We start from the raw sequence: 21,886 nt of genomic DNA, 5'->3' as shown, positions 1-21,886 counted from the left end.
TTATGGGTCTTATATTAGTTTTCTATTTCTGCATAACAAATTACCATGAACTTGGTGGATCAGAACAACCCACATAAATTATTTCACAGTTTCTTTGGGTGAGTAGCCTGGGCATGGCTTAGTTGGGTCCTATGCCCAGGTTTTCACAAGATTGCAAGCAAAGTGTTAGCTAGGCTATGTTTTCACCTGGAGGCTTAACTAGGGAAGACCTGCTTCCAAGCTCATTCAGGTTGTTAGCAGAATTCATTTTCTTGTGGCTGTATGACTGAAGGTTCTGGCTTCTTACTGACTGTTGGCTGCCCGAAGTTTCTGGAGGCTACCTGTTGTTCCTAGAAGCTGCCCACTGTTCCTTGCCATGTGGATTTCTTCAGTGTGGATGCTCACTTCATCAAGCCAGCAAGGAGAATCTCTGAACTCAGGGAGAGCCCAGTCCCTCTTTTAAGGCCCTTCATCTGATTACATCAGGCCCACACAAGATAATCTCTGTTTTGATTAATTCAAAATCATTTAATTTTTGCACCTTAATTACATTTGCAATTTCCCTTCACCTTTGGTATATTCTGTTGGCTGAGACCAAATCACAGGTCCCACTCACACTCAAGGAAGGGAGGGTATAGAAGAAGTCAACACTAAGGGACAGGGAGCATAGGGACCATCTTAGAATATTGCCTGCCACAGTCAAATTTTCTGTTACTTAAGGATTGATTTCCCTACATGTCTGTCAGTTTGTCGTACTGTGGGGGCTTGCATATTGTCAGGGGCCGACTGTGCAACAGACCATCAATTGCTCATATGCAAATTCAAGCTGAAACTGAAGAAAATCAGAGCAAGTCCACGAGAGCCAAAATATGTCCTTGAGTACATCCCACCTGTATTTAGAGACCATCTGAAGAATAGATTTGATGCATTTAACACTAGTGACCAAAGACTAGACGAGTTGTGGGATAACATCAAGGACATCATAGGTGAAGAAAGCAAGAGGTCACTGAAAAGACAGGAAAAAAAGAAAAGACCAAGATGGATGTCAGAGGAGACTCTGGAACTTGCTCTTGAGCATCGAGCAGCTAAAGTAAAAGGAAGAATTGATGAAGTAAAAGAACTGAATAGAAGATTTCAAAGGGCATCTCAAGAAGACAAAGTAAAGTATTATCATGACGTGTGCAAAGAACTGGAGATGGAAAACCAAAAGGGGAGAACACACTCGGCATTTCTCAAGCCGAAAGAACTGAAGAAAAAATTTAAGCCTTGAGTTGCGAAAGTGAAGGATTCCATGGAGAAAAGATTAAATGATGCAGGAAGCATCAAAAGAAGATGGAAGGAATACACATTTATACCAAAAAGAATTAGTCGATATTCAACCATTTCAAGAGGTGGCATATGATCAGGAACCGATGGTACCGAAGGAAGAAGTCCAAGCTGCTTTGAAGGCTTTGGCGAAAAACAAGGCTCCATGAATTGATGGAATATCAATTGAGATGTTTCAACAAACAGATGCAGCACTGGAGGTGCTCACTCGTCTATGCCAAGAAATATGGAAGACAGTTTTCTGGCCAACTGAGTGGAAGAGATCCATATTTATGCCTATTCCCAAGAAAGATGATCCAACCGAGTGTGGAAATTATAGAACAATATCATTAATATCACACGTAAGCAAAATTTTGCTGAAGATCATTCAAAAACAGCTGCAGCAGTATATCGACAGGGAACTGCCAGAAATTCAGGCTGGTTTCAGAAGAGAACATGGAACCAGGGATATCATTGCTGATGTCAGATGGATCCTGGCTGAAAGCAGAGAATACCAGAAGGATGTTTACCTGTGTTTTATTGACTATGTAAAGGCATTCTACTGTGTGGATCATAACAAACTATGGATAACATTGTGAAGACTGGGAATTCCAGAACACTTACTTGTGTCCCTAAGGAGCCTTTACATAGATCAAGAGCCAGTTGTTCGGACAGAACAAGGGGATACTGATTGGTTCAAAGTCAGGAAAGGTGTGCATCAGGGTTGTATTCTTTCACCATACCTATTTAATCTGTATGCTGAGCAAATAATCCGAGAAGCTGGACTATATGAAGAAGAACGGAGCATCAGGATTGGAGGAAGACTCATTAACAACCTGTGTTATGCAGATGACACAACCTTGCTTGCTGAAAGTCAAGAGGACTTAAAGCACTTAATAATGAAGATCAAAGACCACAGCCTTCAGTATGGATTGCACCTCAACATAAAACAAAAATCCTCACAACTGGACCAATGAGCAACATCATGTTAAACAGAGAAAAGATTGAAGTTGTCAAAGATTTCATTTTACTTGGGTCCACAATCAACAGCCATTGAAGCAGCAGTCAAGAAATCAAAAGAGGCATTGCATTGCGGAAATCTGCTGCAAAGGACCTCTTCAAAGTGTTAAAGAACAAGGATGTCACCTTGAAGACTAAGGTGCGCCTGACCCAAGCCATGGTATTTTCAATTGCATCATATGCATGTGTGTGCTGGACAATGAATAGGGAAGACCGAAGAAGAGTTGATGCCTTTGAATTGTGGTGTTGCCGAAGAATACAGATTATAGAATATACCATGGACTGCCAAAAGAACAAACAAATCTGTCTTGGAAGAAGTGCAGCCAGAATGCTCCTTAGAGGCAAGGATGGCGAAACTGCGTCTTACATGCTTTGGACATGTTGTCAGGAGGGATCAGTTCCTGGAGAAGGACATCATGCTTGGCAGAGTACAGGGTCAGTGGAAAAGAGGAAGACCCTCAATGAGGTGGATTGACACAGTGGCTGCAACAATGAGCTGAAGCATAACAATGATCTTAAGGATGGCGCAGAACCGGGCAGTCTTTCGTTCTGTTGTGCATAGGGTCACTATGAGTCGGAACTGACTCGATGGCACCTAACAACAGGGGCATCTAAAGTAGCCTGTACTCAGGAATAGTTCAACCCTACTACTGTGGAGTGATCTTTCTGGAGTCTTCGTGAATACCCCGGGGATCACCAAGAACTATCTATTCTGGCTGGTTTGAACTTCAGTTTTTCTCCGCTTTGTTTGAGGTCTGAGAATTGTTCAGGTTACATGCCTGCCTTAGTTTTTTTGCTTAGCCTAATGTTTTTTTGGTTAATGGAATTTTTGGAAGCCCTGGTGGTGTAGTGGTTAAGTGCTACAGCTCCTAACCAAGAGGTCAGCAGTTTAAATCCACCAGGTGCTCCTTGGAAACTCTATGCGGCAGTTCTACTCTGTCCTATAGGGTCGCTATGAGTCGGAATCAACTCGACAGCAGTGGGTTTGGTTTGGGTTTTAATGGAATTTTATTCTATGAATGAGCACATTGAAAAAAAAAAACCCTGTGCCATCGAGTCCATTCCAACTCACACAGTAAAGTCTGAAGGGATCCCTCTGGAAGTTTCTGGATCTTTTTTATTCTTAGCTCTCTTCTTTTTGTATCTTTGCCCCACAGCTTCCAGCCACTTTAGCCTTCCTGAACTTTGATCTTTATCTACTCAGTTTAGCTCGGTTACCCAGCTCCATTTGGGTTTTTTCTCCGTGTACCTGTGGTCTGAAATTGCATTAAGGCAGAAACCAGAGGTGATTGTAGGGCCAACCTCCTTTCTTTAGGTGTTACAGTCATGTAGTGCCTATTGTCCAGTGCCTGGAAAACAGTTATTATTTTTTTTTTCCAGTTTTCTAGTTTTTTTATGGTGGGAAGTTAAGTCGTATGCTTTCTTCATGGTCAGAAGTAAAATGGGTATGTCTACGTTAATTGTAAAACACTATTCTTAGTCTTAATATAATTCATGTTACCCTTACTGGGGCTTTACTGTTGCTGCCATCTGTTCTTAGTGGACAAACTTAGAAGATTCTGAATGCCCCCTAATGGTTGGGAGCCCGATAATTAAGGCAGTAGAAAATTGCTGGTTTGGTTGCATTTTTGATATCCTATGATTTGTGTAGTGTTCCATATCACGCATATCAAGATTATGAAGTTATTTTGTGGTATTAACATATGCAATAATAGTAATCTTCTGTGGATCCAGAATTTTTTGCTCAACTGGTATACCTGAAAGTGATATCAGAGTGAGGGATTTGTATTTTTTTTCTTTTCCCCATAGAATTGAGGTAGCCATTGAAGTTTTTTGAGCAGGCTGCCAGTACAATTAGTGTTATATTTTAAGAGTTAATCTTACCTAAGTGTGTGAGATGTATTGGAGCAGGGAGAAGAGGAGTTAAGGGGACTAGTTAGGAGGTGATTTTTGTAGCCTAGGTAAAAATGTAGAGAGGACCTATCCAAGGTTAATGGCCATGAGACCAGAAAGGCAGGACCTCATATGAAGTAAGAGAGAATGAGAAATCAAGTGATAGTGAAACTTTGGGGCTCAATTCTCAGGCTACTAACAGAAAAGGGAGAGGAGGCGGTTGGTTTGAGATGTTAGTTTGGGACCAAACCAAAAAAACAAACCCTTACCGTTGAGTTGGTTCCGACTCATAACGACCCCATAGGACAGAGTAGAGCTGGCCCATAGGGATTCCAAGGAGTGCTTGGTGGATTTTACTGCTGACCTTTTGGTTAGCAGCTGAGCGCTTAACCACTGTGCCACCAGGGCTCCATAGTTTTGGACAGATTTGTTAAATTTAAGGGCTTGTGGGATATATTAGTGGAGATATTATCAAATTATTGGAAAAATGAAGATGGGAGTTTGAATATTATGGTATTTAGGAAGATTTTTGACTAAGGTAGAAGAGTGTGATTAATGTATCTTGTGCCTGACACATAGTGAGTACTCATAAATTTTGAAATTAATTGAAGAGGTACTGATACAAATGATTTTTCTTTCTTCAGTATTTCCTGCATATTCAGTAATTACCCTTTTATATAATTAAAAATGGAACTTTTTTTACTGGGGCTGTTTTTCAGTTGCATATGCTGCTCCAGAGTTAAGACTGCATTTTTTTTTTTTACTATTTTTTTTTTTTTTAAAAGGAGGTGAAGATAGAGAACTCGTTCAGAGGAGGAAAGAGAAATATCGACTAGAGCTGTTGGAACAAATGGCTGAGCAACAGAGGAACAAGAGACGGTAATGAAAGGTTTGCATTTTAAAAGAATGTTTTGAATTTAAATAACGTCTTATTCATTTGTGTAAAATATGTTGTGGTGACTATTATGTAGTAAAATAAGGGCTGTTGTTCCTAATACCATTTTGGATTTGTAAATAATTTATATTTCAATCTCTACATTGTCATTCAGCCAGATTATAAAATAAATACTACGTTAGTGTTCATTTTCTTTGTCATGGGTAGCAAATAGGACTATGTATGTATTTGATAACAGGACTTTTACAGTGTTTCATTAGCTCCCTCAGTTTTTGATTGAGGGTAGAATTTAGTGTTACCTGCGTACCCACTGCATTATGCCATATATAGTAACAAATATAAAAGTATTTTATCTTTTACCATCTGAAATTATAAGCACACATATATTCCAATATAAAAATAATTATATGGTAACTTTATAGGTATTTATATTGTATATAAATTTCAGTGTAACTTTTTTCTTTTTTTTTTAAGTGTAGTCTGTCTTGTAGGAATATTTGTTAAAATAGTAACTATAGTTTAAAATTAGTAATAGAAATCTTGGTTCTAGAGAATTTGAACCTATCATCTTTTGGTTTTGCCTTTTTTTCCTTTATCTTAGAGCAAGACAATGTCTGCTGCTGGCTATTAACCATCTTTAACATCATTTTCTTAAAAACTCTTATTAGAAAGTATGGTATTCATATTTAAGTTTTTAGCCTTTCTGCCAGCTGAAAATATACATGTACCCTAAGGAAGTTTTTTTGTTTGTTTCACAAAGTAAAGATTTTGTTTTATTTCCGTTCTTGGTTCTGGGTGAATGGCTTAGTCTCTGAAGTATCCCAGACACTGGTTTAGAAATACATATTTTAAGTCAGTCCCACCTGAATTCCAGTTTACTTTGCACAAAGCCAGAAAAATTATTTAAGAATTATTTAAGGTTTTATTGTCAATTAAAAGAATTATCTGTAGTTGAAGAGGTTATATTATAGTTTATTTCAATAATTATTACTAGTAGTAGTGTTTACTATACTTTTTTTTTTTTTTAATGTATAAAACTTTGATTTTGTTTAGAGAAAAAGATTTGGAACTCAGTGTTGCGGCTTCTGGTGCACAAGACCCTGAGAAATCGGTGAGGGTTTATGGCATCTTTTAATGTTTAATCTTTTATTCACATAACCCTCAAATGTGGTGGTGAGGTGGAGATAGAGGGTTTTGGAGGAAATGTGGTGGTGAGGTGGAGATAGAGGGTTTTGGAGGAAATGTGGTGGTGAGGTGGAGATAGAGGGTTTTGGAGGAAATGTGGTGGTGAGGTGGAGATAGAGGGTTTTGGAGAAACTGTTAAGGGTGGGCCAATCTGAACAGTAATAATGTAAATGAAATGCAGCTCTCATAAAAGGTAAATGCTAACTCTTACCTGTTCTTTGCTTCTGTAAGATTTTTTCATTTGTGCATTGTTTTAGTTTGTTTTAAATTAGTCCTTTATAATTTGTTCCAAGTGTACTATTCCATGGGAAAGTTATCTCAGTTTAATTTACAGTAAAAGTTAATGTTTTTCTTGAATAGAAATTAATGTTTTTCTTGAGTATATCTGGAATCTGGTGGCACAGTGGTTAAAGCACTTGGCAGATAACCGTGAGATCAGCAGTTTGAACCCACCAGTTGCTCCACAGGAGAAAGATGTGGTAGTCTGTTCCCATAAAGATGACAGCCTTGGAAACCCTGTGGGCCAGTTCTACTCTGTCCTAGAGCATCACCATGAGTCAGAGTTGTCTCGATGGCAGTGAGTTTGGTTGAGTTATTTTTACTGCTTCTCTTTTATCAGAGCAATTTCCAAGGAAACTGAAAGCTTTAATTCTAGTGTTTAAGCATTTTTCCTAATTTTCATTTCATGTAAAACTGAAAAGATAATAACCTATTTTTACTTTAATTTTGCAATTCTCGTCATTAAGTGGAATGAATTACTCACAGCATTGCAGTTAAGTAAGGAGGAGGTAATAATTTATTGCTGTTATCGAAATGTAGTTTTTCTGTAGTTGGATATATAGTATTTGTTTGCTAAGTCAGGTTTTTGCTCGATGTTTGAACGATGATTAAGAATGTTTAATTTCATTAAAGAGTTCATTTTAAAAAAGAATACAGCAAGTTAAAATTATTGAACTCTAGGCAACTCTTGATTTTCTTTTACGTGTACTGTGTGTGTGTCCTGTGCATTATCTGTTAGAAGGGTTTACTGCTGTGCTGCACCAGCATCACTGCCGAGGAGCTTTTGGCTGCTCATAGAATAAAACTTTTAGATGAACCTGAGAAATTATTCCTGGGAATGGTAGGAAAAAATGATAAATTCCATCAATAAATACTTTTGGATTAGATTCAACAATCAGAAACTTCCCTTTAAAATCTTGAACTTTCTACTGTAATATGGTGGTGTGTTAAATCTTGGAGTTACAGAAACTTTAGTTTTTGACAGACCTTCTTATTTGTCTTTGAACGAAACCCCTGTGAGTTTCAAGCTGCTTTACGAGGATGAATCAATGAACATTAGAGACTTAATAGTTAGGTCATGACTTTTGGGTTTACTTTGATGTACAAATCTTAGAAAAGGACACATAAATGATATTCTGGAGCAGGAGTCAGCAAACTGGCCTGCAGTCCAATCTAACTGCCGCCTGTTTTTGTAAATAAGGTTTTGTTATAACACAGCCCCGTTCATTCATTTACATGTTGTCTGTGGTGGCTTTCCAACTACAGAAGAGTTGAGTAGTTGTGAAGAGACTTTATGGCCCACAAACCCTAATATGTTTACTCTCTGGCTCTTTACAGAAAAAGTTTCCTGAGATGTGTTCTAGAGACTACTTTGATACCAGAAATGGCAATTGAATAGAGAAGTAGCATAACATTATAGCTATAATAGAAAGATTTAGAATTAATATATCCTTACTTGATTATTTAGGTTACCTTAGATGGTTTATGTACTTCTTGGGGGGCCTCAATTACCTCATTTATAAAGTAAGGATTAGATTTTCAAAACCTTTTCTAGCTGTAAAATTCTGTTATTCTATGACCAACTTAAGTACCTGCTGGCAGTCTGGGATAGAGGATCTTTTGAGATCTCTTCCACCTTTAAATTTCTGATTTTATGTAACAGACAGATTTTTTTTTCCTTTATTTTAGCCTGATAGACTAAAGCAGCTTAGTGTGACAACAAGACACTTTGAAGAGACGATACCACCTGAAAGACCCAGAGTAGCTTTCCAGACACCTCTCCCTCCTGCCCCATCTGCCCCACTCATTCCATCAGTTCACTCCGTCCCATCTCAAAATGAAGATATATATAATGGACTCAACAGCACTCTTGGTGAAATGGTGCCTCCCAGGTGCTTGTTTATAATGTTCTGTGTTTGGGATCTAGGTAAGGTATTGTTCTGTATTTCGAAGAATGTGCTGAAGCAGGTAACATCATTCTTCAGAGCTTTTATCAAATAATTTATCTTATTTTCATTGTTGTCGTTTTTTCTCTACTAATATAAAACCAATGGAAATTCTTATGACATTCTTGTATTGTTAAAAGATGCTTTATTATTTTCAGAATGAATAACTAAATACATTTTAGTTTTAGGTTGTATTTTGGAACGTCTATTTTTAGTATCTTTTAACACATAAAAGTTATGCATTTTCTCCGATTTTGTAATTTCCACTTGGCAAACATTGAATTCTTCCTTTACTTTGTACAGAAAGTTTCTAATGTGGCCCTTGTGTATGTATGATTTTGTTTTAGCTTCTGTTTCGTTTGATTCTTTCTCAGTGATTACTTAGGGGCTACACAGCTTAAATGCCCAAAATAAAAAAGTGTTGAGATTATAAACCTGTAACTTTAGGATTATGGGAAAGATCAAATTTTGTAAGTGAAAATGATAAGGCTTCCTATTAATGGTACTGTCTATGCTGTCACTAGATTATACATATAAAAAAAAACTGTCGTTAACATTGATATTTTCTGGGCTGTACTTTCTTCTCTTAGAAGTGGTGTTGTTGTTACTTGTTGTAGTACTTGGACTTATTCTCTGCTTAATATTAATGTATTATAGGAATACATTTAAAATTTATTCATTTTTTTCCCTAAAAATTTTGAACATTATATTTTCTGGGGTATACTTTCTTCATTGTGTAGGACTTGGTCTGATCTTTTTACTACTAACAAATTATTGGTCTGTATTTACTGTATTCATCAGATCTTTTGCTTGTTTCATCTAATAGCTTCCCAAATGAAAATACTAGGAGAGATTGGAATTACAGAGCATGGTATGGCAATTTTAGCTTTGGATTAGGGATTGAAACACTTGGCTTCATTGTCTGGATTTTGGTCAAGTCACATCTTTGTGGAATTTCAATTCTCTCATTTGTAAAAGTGGGACAGTAATATTTTTTCCTTGACTACTATTACAGGGTTTTGTGAGGATTAAATTATATATATATATAAAATCTGTATAAAAGGTTAAAGTTTAATGATGATGACTGTTTACTTTCATAGCAGTTATTCACCTACTTTGTTGATGTGTCTTTGGGGTTAGGTTAGGATAAGGCTAGAAACGTTAAGTAGCTAGTTAATGTGAAAAATATTCACTACTGAAGAGAACTTTAATGTCTTTGTAGCCCTTCAGAATTATTTTGAAGTCTACGTGAGGAAAGAATCTGTTAAGATACCTCAAAAGTGAAAATATTCTAGAGTGCCCCCTTTGTCTTTCTGCTCAGCTAAAGGAATTTGCCTTTTGCCATTTTTGCTATTGGAAAATACTGCATTAGTGGAAATACAGATATATTTTCCTCATCAGTAATGAAGTGCTAAAGTTAGTAGTTTTCAGAAGTTTTAGATTTATGAATACTAAAGTTAATGTCGAGACATTACTTACTTTGAAAGAACAATACATTTTATACTTTAAAAATATGTCTTTTTCCTAGTCAGACTAAACCATTCATAATCATGCTGTGTTGTAGCTCTTCGCCTTTTCTTCAGGGACCGTTCTTCTCCTCTAGCTGTGACAAGCTCACTGTAGTAACTTGGCTTGAGCAGTGTTTTTTTTTTTTTTTTCCAGGAACCATTTCTCTCCATGTGGTTTAAATGTCTCTGCTCTGTGTTCCTATAGGAACCTGCATCTAATTCTATTATTTCATTTACTATACTTTGCTATAATTGCTGTTTATTTCTGTATTATTCCTGAGGGACAGGGACTGTGTCTGTCTTTATTTGATACTGGCACATATTGACTATTGGATATTAACTTAAGGTTTTGTCTTACATAAATGTTGTATCTGCAGTTCTGAAATTTCATACTATGCTTTTTGCGTTTTGAGTCATGATTTTTGGTGAAGACGGAAGCAAAAAGGTAGCTTTTTCTAAAGTAGCTATTAAATTTTCAGTAACATTTTGCCAACTAATAATAACTTGATTTTAAAAAAAGATTTGCTATGAAATATGAGAAGAAATTTCCACTTTTCTTTTGTTATAGAATTGCACCTCTGCCTCCACCTCCCCTACTACCACCTCTGGCTGCTAACTATCGAACTCCTTACGATGATGCATACTATTTTTATGGGGCCAGGAATCCTTTGGATCCCAGTCTTGCTTATTGTAAGTTATCTAAAGAGTGGTATTTTTTTCTAGTAGTTCAATGTGGAAAATTGGTTTTTGTGCAACCAAAAATATATAAATTTGAAAAACACAACTTATTTCAAATATTATATATTTATGACTTAGTAAATGCCCTGTTTTAAAACCTAGTTGTATTTCATACTCAATTCCTGTTCATCTAGATTTAAAAAATAACTATTTTTTTGTTCTTGAGTTGTTCTTTGTTAATTCCTAACTCAGAAAGAAATATTGATGCTTTTCCCTAGGTAACATTTTCATACATGCTTTTTACTACAGGGATAAATAAAGTGTTTATTAAATTAAAAAAAAAAAAAATATGGGTACCCTGAAATATTTTTTTTTTTCTTTTAAGATGGTTCAGGAATGATGGGAATACAGCCTGCAGCTTACGTCAATGCTCCTGTCACTCACCAGCCAGCACAATCTGTTGTGTGAGTTATTAGTTTAAATAATCATTTACGTAAAGAATCATTTGTCTTTTATAGAACCTGTATTACTCATTTTTTTCTTCAAAACAGATGTAACTTATTTTAACTTCTAATGATTATATAACCAGCATGTTCAAAGCGTTGCTTTTAAGTCAATATTTTATAGAAAGTACATTTTATAAATTAAGAATAATCTTATTTTTTTCATTACAAAAGTCATGCATACAATTGCTAAAAAATAAGAATATGAACGAGCAAAAAAAAAAATCTCATTAACCCTGAGGTAGCCATATTTATATATATATTCAAGAAGTCTTTCTGTGAACATAAACATGTACACACACTCAATGAAAATATATCTGTAACACACACACACACCAAATTAGTATCATATCATACATATTGTTCTGTAACCTGCTTAAAAATTAATAGCATATTATAAACATTTTTTCATTGTCAGTAAATATACTTATGTAGCATCAGTTTTTAAGTTAAACTTTTTGTTTTGTGATAATTGTGATTTACATGCAGTTGTAAGAAATAATACAAAGAGATCCTATGTACCCTTTAGCTAGTTTACCCCAAGGATAACGTCTTACATAACTGTAGCACAATATCGCAACCAGGATATTGACATTGATATACTCAAGATACAGAAAGAACATTACATCTCCACGAAGATTCCTCATGGTGTCCTTTTATGGCCACACTTAGTTCCCTTCTTAATCACTGACAAACACTAATCTGTTCTCTATCCCTATAATGCTGTTGTTTTAAGAATGTTAAATAAATGGCATTATATAGTGTATAACATTTTGGGATTGGCTTTTTTTCTCAGCGTAGTTCTCTGGAGGTTTATCCAGGTTGTTGCACATATTAATAGCTTGTTCCTTCTTATTGCTGAGTAGTAGTCACTGTATTGCTGTACCACGGTTTGTTTAACCATTTACCTGTTGCAGGATATTTGGGTTGTTCCCAGTTTGGGGCTATTTTGAACATTTGAGTACAGTTTTTTTTAATGTGTGAAGACAAGTCTTTGTTTCTTTAGGAAAATGCCTGGGAGTGTAATTGTTGGGTTGTACAGTATTTGCATGTTTAGTTTTTTAAGAAACTGCCAATTATGGAAACTTTTGTATCTTCTCAGCAATTATGGAAATTTGAGTATCTTCACAACCTTGCCAGCGTTTGATGTTGTCACCAAATGAAGTGTGTTTAGTTTGCAAATATTTGGAAATTTTCCCGTTTTTTTTTTTTTTTTAGGTGTGTTTTATGTCTCAGAATATGGCCTATCTTGGTATGTGTTCGTTGGGCACTTGAAAATAATGTGTTTTCTGTTGTTCGGTGGAATGTTCTATGAGTATTGAGTAGAACCTTGTTGGTTGATGGTGGTGTTGAGTTCTTCAGTGTCTTTGCTGATTTTCTGTCTAGTTGTTCTATCAGTTATTGAGAGAGGGGTGTTGAAGTCTCTAACTATATTTGTGGATTTGTCCATTTCTCCTTTTTTGATCCATTTCTCCTTCAGTTCCATCAGGTTTTGCTTTACATGTCTGGAAGCTCTGTTGTTTGGTTCATACACATTTAGGATTGCTATGTCTTCTTGGTGTATTGACCCATTTATCATTGTATAATGTCCTTCCTTTTCTCTGACAATTTTCTTTGTTTGTACTTTACTTTGTCTGATATTAATATAGCCATTCCTGCTTTTCTTTAATTAATGTTTTTGCTTTCAACCAGCCCATATCGTTATATTTGAAGAGAGTTTTTGTAAACAGCATATAATGAGGTCATGTTTTTAAATCCAGTCTGCCAATTGCTGTCTTTTAATTGGTGTATTTAGACCATTTATATTTAATACAATTATGGATATGTCAGAACTTAGATTTGCCATTTTATTTTTGTTTTTAATTTTTTATCTCTTTTCTTTTTTCTGCCTTCTAGTGAGTGACTTGAACATTTTCTGTAATTTCAATTTGCCTTAGTGTTTTGGGAAGTCCCTGGGTGGTGTAAGTGGTTAACACGGTTGGGTGCTAACCCAAAGATTAGAGGTTTGAGTCTACCCAGAGGTGTCTTAGAAGGAAGTCCTGGTGATCTGCTTCTGAAAAATCGGCCATTGAAAACCCTATGGAGCACAATTCTACCCTGATAAACATGAGGTTGCCATAAGTTAGAATTGACTTGATAGCAACTGGTTTTTATAATGTTTTTTGAGGGTATCTCTTTTTATAGCTTTTTTAGTCATTGTTCAAGGTATTACATTATATATAACTTATCACTGCTGTCATTTTATCGGTTTTGAGTGAATATAGAAATGTTTTTTGTCCCTTTACTCTCCCCTGTTTATTATATAATTGTCATAAATGTGATTTAGAACCACATAAGACAGTATTGGGAAACTCTGGTGACATAGTGGTTAGGTGCTACAGCTGTCAACCAAAAGGTTGGCAGTTTGAATCTACCAGGCACTCCTTGGAAACTCTATAGGGCCATTCTGCTCTGTCCTATAGGGTCGCTACGAGTTGGTATCGACTCAATGGCAACGGGCTTGGTTTGGTTTTTTTTTTTTAAGACAGAATTGAAGCTTTTGCTTCAACTGTCAAAACAATTTAGAAAATTCGAGAAGGAAACTCTGTTTTACTTACTCATATTGTTGCTTAACGTGTCTTTTCTCCCTTCTTGATGTCCCAAGGTTCTTTCTTTTATCACTTTATTTCTCTTTTGAGAATTTTATTTAACCATTTTATTAGGGTAGTCTCCTGATCATGAGGGGGTGTTGATTTTTTTTTAAATGTTTTATTGTGTTTTAGGTGAAAGTTTACCCAGCAAATTAGATTCCCATTCAACAATTCATACACAAATTGTTCTGTGACATGGGTTACAATCCCTGCAATGTGTCGGCACTCTCATCATTTCTACCCTTCTGCCCTGTTTCCATCCATCCAGTTTCCCTGTCCCTCCTTGCCTTCTCATCATTGCTTTTTGGGTAAATATTTACTGTTTGATCTTGTATAGGAGCATATTCCTCATGGGTGTTATTGTTTATCTTATAGACCAACCTATTATTTGGCTGAAAAGTGACCTTTGGGAGTGGCCTTAGTTCCAGGTTAAAAGGGTATCTTAGAGTGATAGTCTCAGGGATTCCTCTAGTCTTTATCTGTCTAGGAAGTCTAGTCTTTTTTATGAATTTGAGTTTTGATCTACATTTTTCTCCCATTCTTACCAGGACCTTCTATTGTGTCCCCAGTCAGAACAGTCAGTGGTGGTAGCAGGACACCATCTAATTCTTTCGGTTTCAGGCTAGAAGAGGCTGTGGTTTGCCTGGGCCATTAGTCCTGTGGACTAATTTCTTCCTTGAGTCCTTGGTTTCCTTCACTCTCCTTTGCTCCAGATGAGAAGAAACCAATAGTTGTATCTTAGATGGCCACTTGCAAGCTTTTAAGACCCCAGATGCTACTTACCAAACTAGCATGTAGAACATTGTCTTTATTAACTAAGTTATGCCAATTGACCTAGTTGTCCCACGAGACTATGGTCCTGAGCCTTCAAACCCAGTAAATCAGTCCCATGAGGTGTTTGAGTATGTCTACTAAGTATCCCTAACTGTGCCCCATTTGTGCTTTATTATATATATGAATATATACACAGTACATATAAACAGTTAAAAAATGGCTGCAGCAGTATATTGACAGGGAACTGCCAGAAATTAAGGTTGGTTTCAGAAGAGGACATGGAACCAGGGATATCATTGCTGATGTCAGATAGATCCTGGCTGAAAGCAGAGAATACCAGAAGGATGTTTACCTGTGTTTTATTGACTATGCAAAGGCATTCATCTGTGTGGATCATAACAAATTATGGATAACATTGTGAAGAATGGGAATTCCAGAACACTTAGTTGTGCTCATGAGGAACCTTTACATAAACCAAGAGGCAGTTTGGACAGAACAAGGGGATACTGAATGGTTTAAAGACAGGAAAGGTGTGCGTCAGGGTTGGATCCTTTCACCATACCTATTCAATCTGTTGGAAACCCTGGTGGTGTAGTGAGTGGTTAAGTGCTATGGCTGCTAACCAAAGGGTCAGCAGTTTGAATCCGTCAGGCACTCCTTGGGAACTTTATGGGGCAGTTCTACTCTGTCCTGTAGGGTCGCTATGAGTCAGAATCAACTCGACGGCACTGGTTTTTTTTTTTTCATTCAATCTGTATGCTGAGCAAATAATTCAAGAAGCTGGACTATATGAAGAAGAACGGGGCATCAGGATTGGAGGAAGACTCGTTAACAACCTGCGTTGTGCAGATGACACAACCTTGCTTGCTGAAAGTGAAAAGGACTTGAAGCACTTACTGATGAAGATCAAAGACCACAGCCTTCAGTATAGATTGCACCTCAACATCATGAAAACAAAAATCCTCACAACTGGACCAGTGAGCAGCATCATGATAAATGGAGAAAAGATTGAGTTGTCAAGGATTTCATTTTACTTGGATCTACAATCAACAGCCATGGAAGGAGCAGTCAAGAAATCAAATGATGCATTGCATTGGGTAAATCTGCTGCAAAGGACCTCTTCTAATGTGTTGAAAAGCAGGAATGTCACCTTGAAGACTAAGGTGCACCTGACCCAAGCCATGGTATTTTCAATCGCATCACATGCGTATGAAAGCTGGACAATGAATAAGGAAGACAGAAGAAGAATTGACGCCTTTGAATTGTGGTGTTGGGGAAGAATATTGAATATACCATGGACTGCCAAAAGAGCAAACAAGTCTGTCTTGGAAGAAGTACAACCAGAATGCTCCTTAGAGGCAAGGGTGGCGAGAATGTGTTTTACATACTTTGGACATGTTGTCAGGAGGGATCAGTCCCTGGAGAAGGACATCATGCTTGGTAGAGTACAGGGTCAGCAGGAGAGAGGAAGACCCTCAACAGGGTGGATTGACACAGTGGCTGCAACAATGAGCTCAAGTATAGCAACAGTTGTAAGGGTGGCACAGGACCGGGCACTGTTCGTCCTCTTGTGGATAGGGCCACTGTGAGTCAGAACCGACTCGATGGCACCTAACAACAACATGTAAACACATACATAGATGTGATCACAAATGTACCAATATATGCACATGCATGTACTCCCATATACCTTCCTGCACCTTTATATCATACATTCTACCCATGTAACCATTCATATATATTTTGCTTGTTATTACTGTTGTTGCAAGATTGTATATGTTATAGCATTTACTTTAGTTGTCCTTTATTCTTGTGTACCTCTCAGTGTCTCCATTTACCTTGGTCAAGTTGTACTGCCTTCCCCTGTATTGTGTATTGTCCTTTTCATCACCAGAATCATCTCAAGTCTACTATCTAATAGGAAACCTTGGTGGAGTAGTGCTGAAGCGTTACGGCTGCTAACCAGAAGGTTGGTAGTTTGAATCCACCAGGCACTCCTTGGAAACTCTATGGGGCAGTTCTACTCTGTCCTGCAGGGTCCCTACGAGTTGGAATCGGCTTGACAGCAGTGGGATTGTTTTTTTGACTCTCTAATAAGTGATTCCCCCTCCTCGCCTCTCCTATCCCCAGTAACCATTAAAGAACATTGCTTTCTGTGTGTATACCTATTGTTGACTTTTTATTAAAGTGGTATCATGCAATACTTATCCTTTTGTGTTTGACATTTCATTTAACATAATGTCTTCTAGATTCATCCATGTTATGTTTAGCAGACTCATCATTATTCTTTATAGTATTCCATTGTTTATATGTACCACAATTTGTTTATCCATTCATCAACTTAAGTTGTTACCATCTTTTTGCTATTGTGAATAATGCTGCAGTGAGCATGGGTGTGCACATGTCTATTTGTGTCACAGCTCTTATATCTCTAGGATGTATATCTAGGAGTGGGATTGCAGAATCATAAGGTATTTCTCTTTCTAGCTTTTTGAGGAGGCATCATGCCATTTTCCATAGCAGTTATAGCATTTTACAATCCCACCAGCAGTGTATAAGAGTTCCAAACCCCCCACAATCTGGCCAGCATTTGTTCTTTTCTGTTTTTTTTTTTTTTTTTGATCAGTGCCATTTTTGCAGGGGTAAGATGGAAAAAAAAAATTTTTTTTTTTTTAAGATGGTGTCTCATCGTAGTTTTGATTTGCATCTCTTTTTTAATGGCTAAGGAAACCCTGGTGGCGTAGTGGTTAAGAGCTATGTCTGTTAACCGAAAGATTGGCAGTTCAAATCCACCAGGCACTCCTTGGAAACTCTATGGGCAGTTCTTCTCTGCCCTGTAGGGTCACTATGAGTCAAAATTGACTCAACGGTAGTAGGTTTGGTTTTTTTGGGTTTAATGGCTGGTGAGCCCTGGTGGTCTAATGGTTAAGAGCTTAGCTGCTAACCAAAATTCGGCAATTTGAATCTACCAGCTGCTCCTTGGAAAACCTATGGGGCAGTTCTACTCTATCCTATAGGGTCACTATGAGCTGGAAATGACTTAAAGGCACTGAGTTTTTTTTTTGTCCCCACACCTCTGTCAGTTTGTTGTACTGTGGTGGCTTGCATGTTGCTGTGATGCTGGGAGCTATGCTACTGGTATTTCAAATACCAGCAGAGCTATCCATGGTAGACTGGTTTTAGCTGAGCTTCCAGACTAAGACAAACTAGGAAGAAGGACCTGGCAGTCTACTTCTGAAAAAATTAGCCAGCGGAAACCCTATGAATAGCAGTGAAACACTGTCTGAAAAATTGTCGGGAAATTCATTTTACTTGGATCCATTATCAACACCCATGGAAGCAACGGTTAAGAAACCAAATGATGCATTGCACAGGCAAATCGGCTGCAAACGACCTCTTTAAAGTGTTAAAAAGCAAAGATATCACTTTAAGGAGTACACCTGACTGAAGTCATGATGTTTTTAATCACCTCATGTGCATTCAAAAGCTGAACAATGAATGAATAAGGAAAACAGAAGAATTATTGATGCCTTTGAATGTTGGTGTTGGTGAAGAATATTGAATATACCATGGACTGCCAAAACAATGAACAAATCTGTCTTAGAAGAAGTGTAGCCAGAATGTTCCTTAGAGGCAAGGATGGCAAGACTTTGTCTCACATACTTTGGACATGTTATTAGGAAGGACCAGTCTCTGCAGAAGGACATCATGCTTGGTAAAGTAGAGGGTCAGTGAAAAAGAGGAAGACCTTCAGCGAGATGGATTGACACAGTGGCTACAACAGTGGGCTCAAACATAGCAACGATTGTGAGGATGGCACAGGACCAGGCAGTGTTTCGTTCTGTTATTATACATAGGGTTGCTGTGAGTTGAAATCAACTCGATGGCACCTAACAACAAAAACACAAGATTGGCTAATGATTGCGAGCATCTCCTCATGTGTTTGTTAGCCTCCTGAATGTCCTCTTTGGTGAAGTGTCCGTTTCTGTCCTTTGCTCATGTTTTGATTGGATTGTCTTTTTGTTATTGAGTTGTTGGAGTTTTTAAAAATATATTTTAGAGATTATACCCTTGTCAGATATGCCGTTACCAATTTTTTTTTCCCAGTTTGTAGGTTCTGTTTTTACTCTTTTAGTGAAGTCTTTTGATAAGCATAAGAATTTAATTTTTAGGAGGTCCCAGTTACCTGGTTTATCTTCTGTTGTTCATACATTTTTACTTGTGTTTGATAGTGTATTTATGCCAAAAGTTAGGACCCTTAACTTTGTCCCTATGTTATCTTCCAGGAACTTTATAGTTTTAGCTTTAACATTAGGTCTTTGATTCATTTTGAGTTAATTTTGTGTATGCTATGAGGTATTGGTCCTGTTTTATTTTTCTGCAAATGGATATCCAGTTTTGCAAGCATCATTTGTTAAAGAGATGTCTCTTTCCCATTGAATGAGCTTTGACCCTTTGTTGGGTTCTCAGTTCTGTTCCATTGGTCTATGTGTCTGTCATTATGTGAGTACCAAGCTGTTTTGATTACTGTGGTGATACAGTAAGTTCTGAGATTGAGAAGTGTCTTAGTTATCTAGTGCTGCTATAACAGAAATACCATAAGTGGATAGCTTTAACCAAGAGAAATTTATTTTCTCACAGTCTAATAGATTACAAGTCCAAATTCAGGGCGTCGGCTCCAGGGGAAGGCATTCTGTTTCTGTCGGCTCTGGAGGAAGGTCCTTGTGCCCAATCTTCCTCTGATTGAGGAGCTTCTCAAGCACAGGCACTCCGAGTCCAAAGGACATGCTCTGTTCCTGGTGCCGCTTTCTTGGCGGTATGAGGTCCTCCACTCTCTGCTTGCTTCTCTTTCCTTTTATCTCTTGAGAGATAAAAGGTGGTGTAGGCCACCCCAGGGAAACTCCCTTTGCACTGGATCAGGGAGGTGACCTGAGTAAGGGTGGTGTTACAATCCCACCTTAACCCTCTCAACATAAAATTACAATCACAAAATGGAGGACAACCACACAATACTGGGAATCTTGGCCTAACCAAGTTGATACACATATTTTTGGGGGGGACATAATTCAATCCATGACAAAGTATGAGGCCTCCTACTTTGTTCTTCTTCCTTAATATTGCTTTAGCTATTTGGGGCCTCTTTCCTTTCCATATAAAAAGGGGTGGGTGTTGAATTTTGTCAGATGTTTATTTCTGTGTCTATTGAGGTGATTGTGTGTTTTTTGTCCTTTATTCTATTAATATGGCATATTACTTTGATTGATTTCAGATATTAAATCGGCCTTGAATACCTGGGATAAATCCCACTTTGTCAGGAAATTGAATTTTTTAAATATTTTGTTAGATTATGTTTGTTAATTTTTTTGTTTAGGATTTTTGTGTCTGTGTTCGTAAGTGATACTGGTTTGTAGGTTTTTTTTTTTTCTTCTGATGTCTTTTTCTGGTTTTGGTATAATATTAGCCTAATAGGATGAGGTGAAATGAGGTGGAAATTTCTTCATTTTGGGGAAGAGTTTGTAAAGGATTGTTGTTAATTCTTTAAATGTTGGGTAGAATTCATCAGCGAAGCCAACTGCCCTGAGCTTTTCTTTGTAGGACATTTTTTTGAATACTAATTCAGTCTCTTCTTATATTTCCTATTTTTTCCTTCAGTCAGTTTTGGTTGTTTGTGTCTTTCTAGAAATTTGCCCATTTCATTCAGATTATCTTAATTTGTTGGCATACAATTGTTCATGGATTGAATTGTACCCCTCAGAAATACGCGTATCAATTTGGCTAGGCCACGATTCCCAGTATTATGTGATTATCTACCATTTTGTCATCTGATCTGATTTTCCTGTGTGTTGTAAATCCTATCTCTACGACATTAACGAGATAGGATTAGCATCAGTTATGTTACTGAGGCAGGACTCAATCTACAAGATTGGATTGTGTCTTGAGCCCATCTTTTTAGAGATATAAAAGACAGAAGTGAACAGAGAGACATGGGGGCCTCATACTATCAAGAAACGAGACCTGGGAGTAAGCGTGTCCTTTGGACTCAGGGTCCCTGTGTTGAGAAGCTCCTCAACTAGGGGAGGATTGATGACAAAGACCTTCTCACAGAGCCGACAGAGAGAGAAAGACTTCCCCTGGAGCTGACACCCTGAATTCAGACTTTAAGCCTCCTAGACTGTGAGAGAATAAAATTCTCTTTGTTAAAGCCATCCATTTGTGGTATTTCTGTTATAGCAGCACTAAATGACTAAGACACCTTATAATCTTTTTAATTTTTCTAAGGTCAATAGTGATGTTCCCACTTTTACTCCTAATTTTAGGAATTTGAGCCTTCTCTCTTTCTCGGTCAGTCTAGGGAAGTGCTTGTAAATCTTGCGGATATTTTCAAAGAAACAATTATTGGTTTCATTGATCTGTGTTGTGTTTCTAGTCTCTGTTTCATTTATTTCTTCTCTAATCTCTTTTATTTCCTTTTTTCTGCTTACTTTTAACAACAATAGTTTTGAAGTGGGTAGGAAGCAATTACTTTATATTGTAGCACATGTATTAACTAGATCATTATTAGTAACTAGATAGTTATTATCGTATTACTTGAGGAACTTCTAGTTTGTTATGATTTCTGTGGATTCAGAAAAGTGCATAAGTCATGTGTGTACTGCTTGATGATTTATCACAAAACATCCACCCCATGTAACTGCGACCTAGGTGAAAAAACAGATCCAGGAAATTTGAAAGTTCCATGAATGATCAGAGCAGAGGCAGGAGGGAAATTTTAGGAAAGGTCCACTTACATAAGGATCCCTTTTTGACCTATGGAGAGACATCCTTCCTGTTCTTAAGTCTATTTATATGCCATGCTATTTCAAAGGAGTGTTGTATTTTCGTCTTTGGGCATGGTCATAGATAGTTTCAAATTATGAATTGTGTATTTGATGTAGGAATATGGTTGGACAGAATGAAATGAAAACTACAAGTGATCGAGCAGTAAATTCAGGATTGTTGTTTGAAGACAAACCAAAGCCTTCAAAACAGTCACTTCAGTCTTACCAAGAAGCTTTGCAGCAACAGGTATCCATTCATTCATTTAATTTTGAATACCTTATGTGTTATTACGGTGGTCCCTTAGAACTCAGAATATGGCAGGGGAGAAAGAGAACAGTTAACTATAATTCAATATGATATGTTTTGAAGTAGATGGACTGGGATGATGTTGGAAGCATAGGAAAGGGAGGACAATTGCTTGGGGCAGTTGGAGAGGGCTTCACATAGTCCATGATATTTGAGCTGAGTATTT

General features: G+C 37.2%; 1 protein-coding gene across 8 annotated transcripts in view; it reads left to right on the top strand.

The window, feature by feature from the left end:
• Positions 1-21,886, top strand: part of CSPP1 (centrosome and spindle pole associated protein 1) — a 128,413-nt gene that overhangs the window by 47,738 nt on the left and 58,789 nt on the right. For all 8 annotated transcript variants that reach the window (XM_049853526.1, XM_049853525.1, XM_049853522.1 and 5 more), the window contains 6 exons: positions 4,983-5,076; positions 6,146-6,203; positions 8,246-8,448; positions 10,579-10,700; positions 11,074-11,152; positions 21,531-21,660. In XM_049853526.1, coding sequence (XP_049709483.1) covers positions 4,983-5,076; positions 6,146-6,203; positions 8,246-8,448; positions 10,579-10,700; positions 11,074-11,152; positions 21,531-21,660 — 686 coding nt within the window. The remainder of the gene's footprint in view (positions 1-4,982; positions 5,077-6,145; positions 6,204-8,245; positions 8,449-10,578; positions 10,701-11,073; positions 11,153-21,530; positions 21,661-21,886) is intronic.

Source organism: Elephas maximus, chromosome 15, assembly GCF_024166365.1.
Source record: "Elephas maximus indicus isolate mEleMax1 chromosome 15, mEleMax1 primary haplotype, whole genome shotgun sequence".
NCBI classification, from domain to species: Eukaryota; Metazoa; Chordata; class Mammalia; order Proboscidea; family Elephantidae; genus Elephas; species Elephas maximus.
Note: the sequence above shows the minus strand (reverse complement) of the source record. Positions and strands in the feature narration are given on the sequence as shown.